Genomic DNA, 11,245 nt, shown 5'->3' on the forward strand with positions numbered 1-11,245 from the left:
ACCTGGGGCCGGGGGCCTGAGCTGTCCCTGCATCATGGATTCCTTGCACCTTGAGTTCTGGGACCTGGAGTTGGGCGCTTGAGCTGTCCCTACACCCTGCCCTCGGGCCTTGAGTTTGGGACCTGAGGCTGCAGGTCTGGGCTCTCCCTGCACCCTGGCCCCCTCGAGCCTTGTTTCTTGGACTTGGGGCTGGGGGCCTGAGCTGTCCTTGCACCCTGGCCGCCTCGGGCTCGAGTTCTGGAAACTGGGGCTCGGGGCCTGAAATGTCCTTGCACCCTGGCCACTCTGACCTTGAGTTCTGGGACCTGTGGCTGGGATTTGAGCTATCCCTGCACCCTGGCTTCCGGCCATGAATAATGGGATCTGGGCTGGGCCCTGAGCTGCCCATGCACCCTGGCCTGGGTCCTGAGTTCTGGCATGTGGTTTTGGGGGCCCTAGTTGCCCATGCACCGTGGCCTCGGGCCTTGAATTCTGGGACCTGGGGATGGGGGCCTGAGTTGTCCTTGCTCCCTGGCCTGGGCCTTGAGTCTGGGACATGGGGCTGGGGGCCTGAGCTGCCCCTGCACCCTGGCCTCAGGCCATGAGTTCCGGGATCTGGGGCTGGGGGCCTGAGATGTCCCTGCACCCTGACTCCTTCGACCTTGACATCTGGGACCTGGGACTGGGGACCTGCGCTGTCCCTGCACCCTGACTCCTTTGACCTTGACATCTGGGACCTGGGGCTGGGGGCCTGAGATTTCCCTCCACCCTGGCCTACCCCAGTCTTAAGTTCTTGGACCTGGGACTGGGGCCTGAGCTGCCCCTGCACCTGGGCCTTGGGCCATGGGACTGGGAAGTGGGGCTAGGGGCCTGACTTGTCCTTACACCGTGGACTCCTCGGTCCTTGAGTTCTGGTTCGTGGGACTGTGGGCCTGAGGTATCCGTGCACCCTGGCCTCAGGCCTTGAGTTCTGGGACCTGGGGCTGGGGGCCTGAGCTGTCCCTGTACCGTGGCCTTGGGCCTTGAAGTCTAGAACGTGGGGCTGGGGGCTAGATCTGTCCCTCCACGCTGGCCTCTTCAGGCCTTGATTTCTGGGTTGTGGGGCTAGGGTCTGAGCTCTCCCTGCACTCTGGCCTCCTCCAACCTTGATTTCTGGGACCTGGGTCTGGGTGCCTGAGCTGTCCCTGCACCCTGGCTTCCTGGGCCTTCTGTTCTTCGACGTGGAGCTGGGGTTTGAGCTGTCCCTGTACCCTGGCTTCGGGTTTTGAATAACGGGATCTGGGGATGGGGACCTGGGCTGTCCTTGCACCCTGGACTCCTCAGGCCTTGAATTCTGGGGCAGGGCCCGGGGGCCTGAGTTGTCCCTGCACCCTGGCCTCGGACCTTGAGTTCTGGGACCTGGGCCTGGGATCTGAGCTGTCCATGCACCCTGGCTTCATGCCTTGATATCCGGGACCTGGGGCTGGGAGCCTGAGCTGCTCTTGCACCCTGGCCTGGGTCCTTGAGTTCTGGGACAAGGGTCAGGGGACCCTAGCTGCCCATGCACTGGGGCCTCGGGCCTTGAGTTCTGTGACCTGGGGCTGGGGGCCTGAGCTGTCCCTGCACCCTGGCCTCGGGCCATGAGTTCTGGGACCTGGGGCTAGGCCTGAGCTGTCCTTACACCATGGTCTCCTCGGGCCTTGAGTTCTGGGTCGTGGGACTGCAGGCCCATGCTATCTGTGTACCCTGGCCTCTTTGGACTCTGAATTCTGGACCTGGGACTGGGGACCTGAGCTGTCCCTGCACCCTGGCCTCGGGCTTTGAGTTCTGGGACCTAGGGCTGGGGACCTGAGATGTCCCTGCACCCTGGCCTCCTCGGGTCTTGAGTTCTGGGACCTGGGGCTGGGAGGCTGAGCTGACCCTGTACCCTGGGTTCCTGGGGCTTTGAGTTCTGGGACCTGGGGTTCTGGGCCTGAGCTGTCCCTGCACCCTGGCCTTGGGCCTTGAGTTCTGGGACCTGGGGCTGGGATTTGAGCTATCCCTGCACCCTGGCTTCCGGCCATGAATAATGGGATCTGGGCTGGGCCCTGAGCTGCCCATGCACCCTGGCCTCGGGGCCCCAGGCCTTCCTTAGCCCCTGTATGTGGCCCTCAGAGAGCTCTTAGGCTCCTGGATCTCCGTGCTCTGCTGAGGGTGGGTCGCTTGTGCTCAGACCAGGAAAGGATGTCCTGGGTGGAGGAGCAGAGTCCTGCCCAGTCTTGTCTGGGGCCTGGTCCCCACGAGCTGTTTCCTGAGGTCCCTTTCGTGCCCTCAGCCCTATGTGTCCCAGGTCCATACACCCTCCAGGAGGTGGCAGGCCAGCCTCCAGTCTTGGGGAGGGTTTCATGGCTGGGCGACCTTGCAGAAGTGATGTCCCCTGAGCCTGGTCTCCTGTGGTGGTGGAGCACTGGGTGCCTGGGGCTGGCCAGCCCACCAGTATAGTTGGGCACCTGCCAAACCCTTTCCTGCTAAACCCGGGGTTACAGAGGGGCTGAGTGCGCTTGCAGGATGTGCTTGCAAAGCCGCGGCCGGTGCGCAGTGAGGGCCTCGTACGAGTCAGCACCAGCACGTTTTCCCTCAGGAGGGTCCGTGGAGGCCGCCTTGGGGGGTGTGTGATGGCCAGAGCTGAGGACAGCAGGGCCAGGGCACAGGAAGGACCCCCAGGCAGCCTGCTGGGGGGACACTGGGTGGGCAGGGGCCTGGGGAGTTTCCATCCTGGCCCGCACTCCGGCCGGGAGGTCCTGCCACTGACCTGAGCCCGGGGCTGATGGCGCTCCCCTGCCCCAGGGTCCCAGGCGCAGGGGATGGTGTAGGAGTCCTGCACCGGGTCGCTTCTGGTTGGTTGGGCATGGGACACTGGCAGGGGCGTTTATGGGCACACGTCGCCCGGGCAGCAGGGGGAAGCCAGGTCTGGGCCGGGGGGCAGGGTGCCGTGGGGAAGGAGGGACCCCTGCGTCCCCAGTGGGCACCTTATCAGTGGTGTCAGGCGGGGCCATCCCCAGGGCCATCTCCCCAGGCCCTGTTATCAGCCCCAGAGTCCACAGGACGCTCCTCGGGTTAACGTGTAACCACACGCTTCCCCTCCACTCCCGAGGCCACCCGTGCCCACATACGTGCCACTCTGGGGGGTCAGAGGCCGACATGGACGCCTGGGAAGAGGGTCTGCCCCGAAGGCCTCGCTTCTCAGCCCAAGTGAGAGACACCAGGTGTGGGAGGCGGTTAGGCCTGGGCTCCGGGGACCTGAGCAGCCCGCCAGACCCGGGGGGGGGGGGGGGGGGCGCCTGGGATCCCCGCCCTCAGAAGGCTGGGCTCCCCGCGGACAGCGAGCCAGGTTCCCGGGAGGGGGTGCAGTGGCAGCCCCACGACCCGAGTCCTGGCCGCGTGGCGTGCCCCCCAGGGGCCGGGAGCTGGCTGGGCTCCAGGAACTCGGTGACCCCCTTGTCTCCCAAAGCAGCCGCGCCTGTGCTGGCGGTTGAGCCCCTTCCTCCTCACCTGTGCTGCCCACTTCCTCCTCTGGATCCCTCAAGACCGGCCATCCTGGGTGAGCGCCCTGGTCAAGTGCCTGCCAGCGCTGTGCCTGGCGGCGGCCCTGCAGGGCAGGGGCCGGGGCAGACGGTACCGTGCGCTCCTGCAGGGGGCCCTCCTGTGCTCGGCTGTGGGGGACGCCTGCCTCATCTGGCCCGACGCCTTCCTCCACGGTGAGCGGGGCTGCGTGGTTGCTTGTGGACCCCCACCCAGACACGGACCCCCGCTCCCACAGAGCCCTCCTTCCCCTGGGGGGCTTGGGCGGCAGAGCTTAGAGGGTGTGAGTGGCGTGGAGGGACAGGAAGGGGGGCTTCGGGTGCTACAGTCCGGAGTAGCTGGTCAAGGATGGCCTCACCAAGGAGGTGACGTCTTGAAGAAAGTGCAGGGGCCATGGGAGGAGGGACGGTCCAGGCAGGGAGCCGGCAAGTGCAAAGGCCCTGGGGTGGTCAGCGCAGGTGGGTGGGTGGAGCCAAGTGGGGAGCAGAGCAAAATGGGGAGTTGTAAGCTGAGTAAGGTTGGAATGCCTTTTAAGGTCACTCTGGTGCCAAGGGCAGGGACAGGGGAGCCTGCCCCAGGGAGGCTGGTACGGTAATCCCAGCTGATGCGGGCGATGTAGCCAGGGTGGACACTGCTGGTCGGGGCAGTCCTCGCCCTCAGGCTCTGAGCTGCGAGGTGGCCACGTGGGAGCAACAGGTCCTGTCTCCTCTAGGCATGGCTGCCTTCGCCGTGGCCCACCTGCTCTACCTCTGGGCCTTCGGCCTCAGTCCCCTGAGGCCAGGCCTCCTGCTGCCCATCGCGCTGGTCTCCGTGCCGTATTCCGGCATGCTGCTACTCCACGTCCCCACCCGCATGGCCCCGGCCCTGGCGGCCTACTCCCTGGTCCTGGCCTCCGTGATGTGGCGTGGCCTGGCCAGGGGCGGCAGCGTCCGCTGGGGGGTCCTGCTCTTCACGTTCTCAGACATGGTGCTGGCCTGGGACACCTTCGCGCAGCCGCTGCCCCACGCCCGCCTGGTGGTCATGACCACCTACTATGCTGCCCAGCTCCTCATCACCCTGTCAGGCTTCCAGAGCCCCAGGCTCAAGACCAACTGACCAGGGGCCCGGACGGACCCGGGCGCCCCCTGCCCTCCAGCAAGGCCCCACCAGGTGGGACGGGAGGCCCAGGCTCCTGGACTCCTGTCTGCAGGCGCCCATGTGGCTGGAGCCACGGGAGAGCCGTCTGTGGACAGCCACATCCACCGCCTGCCTCCATGATCTCAGCCTACCTCTCCTGTGCACCCGCCCCCTTCCCTGTGGCCCTAATCTATTTCGTGCCCAAGTAAAGTGGACATTGGAACGGCGACATCTCCATTATTTGGGGAGGGGTGCTCACAATCTCAGCAAATCGTTTTTTCTTTTGTTTTTTTAATTTTAATTTTTTTTTAAAGATTTTATTTATTTATTTGAGAGAGAGAGAGAGCGCACAAAGCAGGGGGAGCGGCAGAGGAAGAGGGAGAAGCAGGCTTCCCGCCGAGCAGGGAGCCTGATGCAGGGCTCGATCCCAGGACCCCAGGATCACGACCTGAGCCGAAGGCAGACGCTCAACCAACTGAGCCAGCCAGGCGTCCCTATTTTTTAAAAATTTTTTTAAAAAACCTTTTATTTATTTATTTATTTAGAGAGCAAGCAGGGGGAGGGGCAGAGGGAGAAACTCTCAAGTAGATTCCGTGCTGAGCCTGACGCAGGGCTCGATCTCACGACCCTGAGATCATGACCTGAGCCGAAATCAAGAGTCTGATTAACCGACTGAGCCACCCAGGCGCCCCTACTTTTGTTTTTTGAAGCAACAAAGCACCATTTGAACCATTTTTACACGCACGATTCAGTGACATGAAGTACATCCACAGTGTGACACACTGAATCTGTTTATATGGTCTTTCCTGCGGTAACCACACTGTGAGCTGGAAACCCATTCGTACGTGTCCGATGCAGCATCCTACGCTCAGGCCTGGTGCGCCAGGCTTGGGCAACGTGGAGTCCTCCCAGTGACCCCGGGTCAGAGTGGGTCCAGCCCTCAGCGACTTCTGCACCTCACAAGGTCATCTTCGTGTGTACAAATCTGGAGAGCACAGGGAGTGATCTGCAAAGCCTGGACAGGGGTGAGTTTTAGGGTTTGGGAGGAAGATTGAGAGGCGGAGTCACCATCACCTGTGCTAAGCAAGCATGAAGTTGCCCACGAACGAGCACTCAGAAAACATGCCTGTACACACGTACGTTATGCTAATGAAGCTTACGCCCACCGTTGTGCGTTTAGGGACTCTTACAGCAGAGGGGGTACTTCTACGCCCACGTTGTGCTCGCAGGGACCCGCCGAGCCCACTCCTGTTTTTTTAAGTTTTTATTTTAATTCAGGTGTACTTAACACAATGCAGTACTAGTTTCAGGTGCACAATATAGCGACTTAGCACTTCCATACGTTACCCGTGCTCATCACGACATGCGCTTTCTCCATCCGCATCACCTGGCTCCCCCTCCCCCACCTACCTCCCCTCTGGTCGCCAGTGGTTTGTTCTCTGTAGTTAAGAGTCTGTTGTGTGGCTTGCCTCTGTCTCGTTTCCCTGTGCTCGTTTTTGTGTCTTAAATCCCACATACGAGGGGAATCATAGGGTGTTTGTCTCTCTCTGACTTATTTCACGCAGCGTAATACCGTCTAGCTCCAAACGGCAGGACCTCGTTCTTTCTGATGGCTGCGCACTATCCCATATGCACCACACCTTTCTCCTCTCGTCGGTCGGTGGACCTGTGGGCCCCTTTGAGTCTGTGCTTTCGTGTCCTTTGACCTCACCCCTGCTTTTCAGTCCCTGCCCCAGCTTCAGGCCACCGTGTAGGAAGGCGTTGAGCCAGGAGAGGCCCAGAAGCTGTGATGCGACCTCGGGCAGGGGTGAGTGTCATGGGGGGTGTGCGCCCCGCTCCTCCCACCCGCAGAGGCCCAGCGCTGCCTTCTGCGCACCCCTGCCTCGTGCCCACGTGGTGGTCATGCTCGCGGGCTCCGCCGCCTGGGTCCTGCGCGCTCTGCTCTGTCCGTCGTCAGGAGCCGGGGCTCGCGGAACACGAACGCAGGCAGGGGTGTGAAGGGAGCAGCCCCCAGCACCACGGGAAGAGCGTGGAGGGAAATGTCCTGCCTCCGTCTGTCTGAAGAACATCTTCCCTTTTATTTTTTACTGAGACGCGTTGACGTGGAACATTGTGAGCGTTGGTGCGTGCGGTGGGAACAAGGAGGTCCGGCCTCCTAACAGCTACGAACTGTACAGTCGGGCGTTGTTGGCGGTCATTGCAGAGCTGTGACCATGTTCTGTGTGAGGTCGTTTCTACTCAGTCCCAGAAAAACACGTTCTGGCCATTGCTTTGCTGAGACACTCTTCACATTCCATCCAGCTGCCCACCCAAGGCGTGCGCGGGGCGGGGCGCCTGGCAGGCTCGGTGGGGGGAGCCTGCCGCCCTTGACCTCAGGGTGGTGAGTTCAAGCCCCACGTTGGGCGAGGAGCCTACTTAAAAAAAAAAGAAAGAAAGAAAAGTGTGGATGTTAGGGGTTTATGGTATATTCACAGAGTTGGGCAACCATCACCACCATCAATGTTAGAGCCTTCATCACCCCAAGAAGAGACCCCATGCCTTCCAGCCTCACCTCCCCGACCACTCCTGCCCTCCAGCCCAGGGCAACCAGCAGCATAACTCATCTTTTTTTTTTAATTTTAATTTTTTTTAAGATTTTATTTATTTATTTGAGAGAGAGAATGAGAGAGAGAGAGAAAGCACATGAGAGGGGGGAGGGTCAGAGGGAGAAGCAGACTCCCCGCCGAGCAGGGAGCCCTATGCGGGACTCGATCCCGGGACTCCGGGATCACGACCTGAGCCGAAGGCACTCGCTCAACCAACTGAGCCACCCAGGCGCCCCATCATAACTCATCTTTAAACGTGTTCCCGATCATTTGGGGTTCAGGTTGTTGTCAGCATTTCTCAATGATACGTGATTACGCTTCTATCCCATCCCAGTGTGTGGGCTCCCCAACACGAACAAGCGATTCTCCGACCCCAGCTGGGCTCCTACCGTTCAAGTCAGCTCTGGCACCGTCTACCCGTCCCACAGGACTGCCCCCCACCCCCGGCCAATCCAAGTCCTCATTGTCACCTGAGCTTCTGACCCACCGGATATGGATGAGAGGTTCCCACGAGCCCCTCCTTGGGTTTGATTAACGTGCTAGAGCAGCTCACAGAACTCGGGAAAGCCTTTCACTTACCACAGTGCCGGCCTGGGGCTCAGGAACAGCCAGATGGAAGAGGTGGTCGCGGCCAGGTGCGGGGGCGGGGAAGCGCGTGGGGCTCCCATGGCCTCTCCCCGCACCACCAGGTGCTCGCCGACCTGGCACGCTGATGTTAAGTCCAGACTAGGCTGGGGCCCCGCAAACCTGACCCCCAGCTCAGGGTCACCCCCTCCCATCCCCATTCCACACAGAGCTCTGGCCACACCAAAATACTCTCAGGTCCCCTGAGTCGTCCGAGCTCGCCCCCTGGACACCTGCCCTCCTCTGCCGAGCCGCCTTCCCAACGCCATTCTCCACTCACCAAATCCTACTCTAGTATTGAGACTCAGCCCTGGGGTGCCTCCTGCTGGGGGGCAGACACCTCCTCAGCGCTCCCGCCATGGCCAGCGCTACCCTGGTCATGGCCCATTCATCTCACACTGGGGTCCCCTTCCCTGACCGTCTCCTCGGTGCCGCGCCCTTGGCCAGGACCAGAAGACGCTGTTTGCCCACTGAGCTCGTGGCCGGCCTGTGGTCAGGCTGCAGGAACCTGCAGATGTTGGGTAAGTAACTAAGGGGGTTGGTTTGAGATGGTGAACAAATATGGATTTAGTTCCTGAAGGAGCCATACGGGGAGAGGTTAGCATGGAGCAGAGGCGCTACCAGCCACAGAACAATAAAACTGGTGAGAAACTCGGGGTAGATGGAAGGGCGTCACAGACTGGTGGTGGAGGGGGACAAGGTTGGCGGCTGGTGGGGGCCAGAAAGGGGATGGCCACGGGAGGCCATAGAAGGAGTGGCTGAAACACCAGAACTCTGTGGTCTCCTGGTTCTGGAGGCTGGAAGTCCCGGATCGAGGTGTTAGTAGGGTTGGTTCCTGCTGTGTGATTCCACGCGTATCTCCTTCTTGAAACGGTGGACTGGGGGCGCCTCGGTGGCTCACTCGGTTGAGCGACGGACTCTTGACTTCGGCTCAGGTCATGATCTCGGGGTCCTGGGATCGAGCCCCACGTCCAGCTCCACGCTCTCTCTCTCCCTCTGTCCCTCCACCCCGCTCGTGCTCTCTCTCTCTCTCAATAAATAAATAAATCTTAAAAAAAAAAAAAAGAAAGAAAGAAAAAAGAGATGGCAGACTTTTAAAAATGGAGGACAGACCCTTGGTTGTCGGGAGATACAGATTGGGGATAGTCAAATCTAAAAGGGGGTAGCTCAAGGTAATTCCTCAATGACGGTGCAGGTCTGTATCTTCACTGTGGTGGTGGCTACACAATTCTTTACACAGATTAAAATTGCACAGCACTACACCCACACACAAATGCTTAAAAACAGTGAAACCTAAGAAATGAGGCCTGTAGTCCAGTTAACAGTATTGTGTATCACTGTCGATTTCCTGCTTTTGATGCTATATTTTATGTGTGTGAGATGCTACCACGGGGGTTAGTGGAAACAAAGCTCACATGGGGCCCCGTGTACTATTTTTTGCAACTTCCTGGGAGTCTCTAATAATTTCAAAATAAAATGTTTAAGAAAATGTTGAGCTTTGTTCATCAAAAAACAAACCCAAACCCACCAAAGATGAAGTATTTCTCTTCCTTCTTCTTCTTCTTCTCCCCCTCTTCCTTCCCTTTTGGGACATTTCAGTCCTAAAGCCGTTCAGTGGGAATGAGCCACATAGGCGTCCACGGTGGTGGTGGTGGTGGTGGGAACAGGCAGGGGTTCATCGTGGGGCGTCAGGGTGAAGCAGGGTGGGGAGGGTGTTCACGGGGTGGGCAGCCCTGTGTGCGGAGTCAGAGAGACTGAGCAGATGAGAAGGGTCTTCGCATGGGTGAGGAGTGGGTGGTGGAAAAGGAAACAGATCATATATAGGAGGCTTGCTTGTAGAAAGACGTTTATTAAGTCTATACAAGCTAGACGTACCTATCAGAGAAAGGCGTTAATAATATGGAGAGAAAAAGTGAGTGAGTTACACATGAAAAATTGGCCAATATCATTGGTCATTAAGGAAATGCAAATCAAAACCAGGAGGGACCACCTCATGCCCATTAGGATGGCGACAGTCAAAAAGAAAATCAGAGGTGTTGGCGAGGATGTGGAGAAATGGGAGCCCTTGGGCACTGTTGATGGGGATGTAACATGCAACAGCCACTGTGGGAAACAGCATGGCGGTTCCCAAAATAATTAAACATAGAATTACCATATGTGGAGCCAACACACTGGGATAATTGAAAATAATTGAAAGCAGGGTCCCAAAGAGATATTTGTACACCCATGCTCAAAGCAGTGCTATTCACAATATCTAAGAGGTGGGAGCAACCCAAGTGTCCATCGACGCATGAGTGAATAAACAAAATGGGGACTATCTTGTATACATACACACAGTAGAAAATTACTCACCAGCTGGTGGTGAGTTGTCCCGAGCCTCACTGATGGCCCCCCACTCCTCCATCCACACTGCTGACAAAGGAGCTTGGACTGCTCTCCCCCTGAGCCTCCTGCGGGCTCCTTGTAGAGCTGATAGGAAACACACATTCTGGGACTTGTGGATGAGCTTGGGGTGGATGAAGGAGCAGGGCACTGTCTGATGTCCTGCCCCTAACAGGCCTATCTTCCCCCTTCCAGCCTCCAACCCAGTCAGAGGCCTAAAGGTAGAAGCTCAGCCCACCAGTTCCATCACCCTGAGAAGGGAGGTCCCTGAGGGTCCAAGCCCTCAGCTGTACCTCTAGGGGATCCAGTGGTCTAGGGATAGCATCCCAGGTGGTCCTCACACCTGGTGGTCCACCTGGATTGTGGTGGATGCACTTGAACCCCAACTTTGTATGAATTCTTAGTGTGGGCTGAAAAGGACAGAGGGAGCAGCCCCAGGGAGACCCTCTGCTTGTCTACAGGTGACAAATGACCCTCCCTAGGGATGACCCTACCAAAGAGAAAGAGAAAGTTCACTGCATTTGATTCTTGAGGCTGCCATAACAAAGTACCACCAACTGAGGGGCTTAAAGCAACAGAAACATGTTGTTTCACAGTTCTGGAGGCTGGAATTCCAAAATGGAGGTGTTGTCATGCTCTCTTTGGAGCCTCAAGAATCTTTTCTCACCTCTTCCAGCTTCTGGCGATTGCTGGCAATCTTTGGCATTCCTTGGTTTGAAGATGCATCACGCCAATCTCTGCCTCCAGCTTCCCATGATATTCTTCCTGTTTGTGTCCAAATTTCTCTCTCCTTCTAAGGACACCAGTCATTGGATTTGGGGCTTGTTCTACTCCATGTGAACTCATCTTCCCTTGATTACATCTGAAGACCCTATCTTCAAACAAGGTCACATTCCCAGGCAGCAGGGGTTAGGATGTGGACATATCTTTCTGAGGGACACAATGCAACCCACAGCAGTCACGGAGGTGAGGATTAGCCAAGATAACTCCCAGCTTCGAGGCAACAGTAGGAGCTGGTT

At 58.3% G+C, this 11,245-nt stretch overlaps 1 protein-coding gene across 2 annotated transcripts; it reads left to right on the forward strand.

The window, feature by feature from the left end:
- Positions 1–3,083: 3,083 nt before the first annotated feature.
- On the forward strand, positions 3,084–4,926 carry TMEM86B (transmembrane protein 86B). Of its 2 annotated transcripts, none has more exons than XM_021682242.1 (3): positions 3,084–3,189; positions 3,452–3,695; positions 4,232–4,926. In XM_021682242.1, the coding sequence occupies exons 1-3, from the start codon at positions 3,139–3,141 to the stop codon at positions 4,612–4,614; spliced, it is 678 nt and encodes a 225-aa protein (XP_021537917.1). In that variant the 5' UTR covers positions 3,084–3,138; the 3' UTR covers positions 4,615–4,926. The 2 variants fall into 2 exon arrangements, with proteins under 2 accessions (XP_021537917.1, XP_021537916.1); XM_021682241.1 differs by having other exon boundaries at positions 3,139–3,189; positions 3,449–3,695.
- Positions 4,927–11,245: the final 6,319 nt, after the last annotated feature.

Source organism: Neomonachus schauinslandi, chromosome 16, assembly GCF_002201575.2.
Source record: "Neomonachus schauinslandi chromosome 16, ASM220157v2, whole genome shotgun sequence".
In the NCBI taxonomy this organism is placed as follows: domain Eukaryota; kingdom Metazoa; phylum Chordata; class Mammalia; order Carnivora; family Phocidae; genus Neomonachus; species Neomonachus schauinslandi.

What these genes read in the sequence shown, in the direction of transcription:
- TMEM86B (XM_021682241.1), top strand. Translation starts at nt 3,139, where the DNA reads ATGGACGCCTGGGAAGAGGGTCTGCCCCGAAGGCCTCGCTTCTCAGCC. An exon ending in GGCCTCGCTTCTCAGCCCAA is followed by an intron (nt 3,190 to 3,448) that starts GTGAGAGACACC and finishes TGTCTCCCAAAG; the next exon opens with CAGCCGCGCCTGTGCTGGCG. An exon ending in GCCCGACGCCTTCCTCCACG is followed by an intron (nt 3,696 to 4,231) that starts GTGAGCGGGGCT and finishes TGTCTCCTCTAG; the next exon opens with GCATGGCTGCCTTCGCCGTG.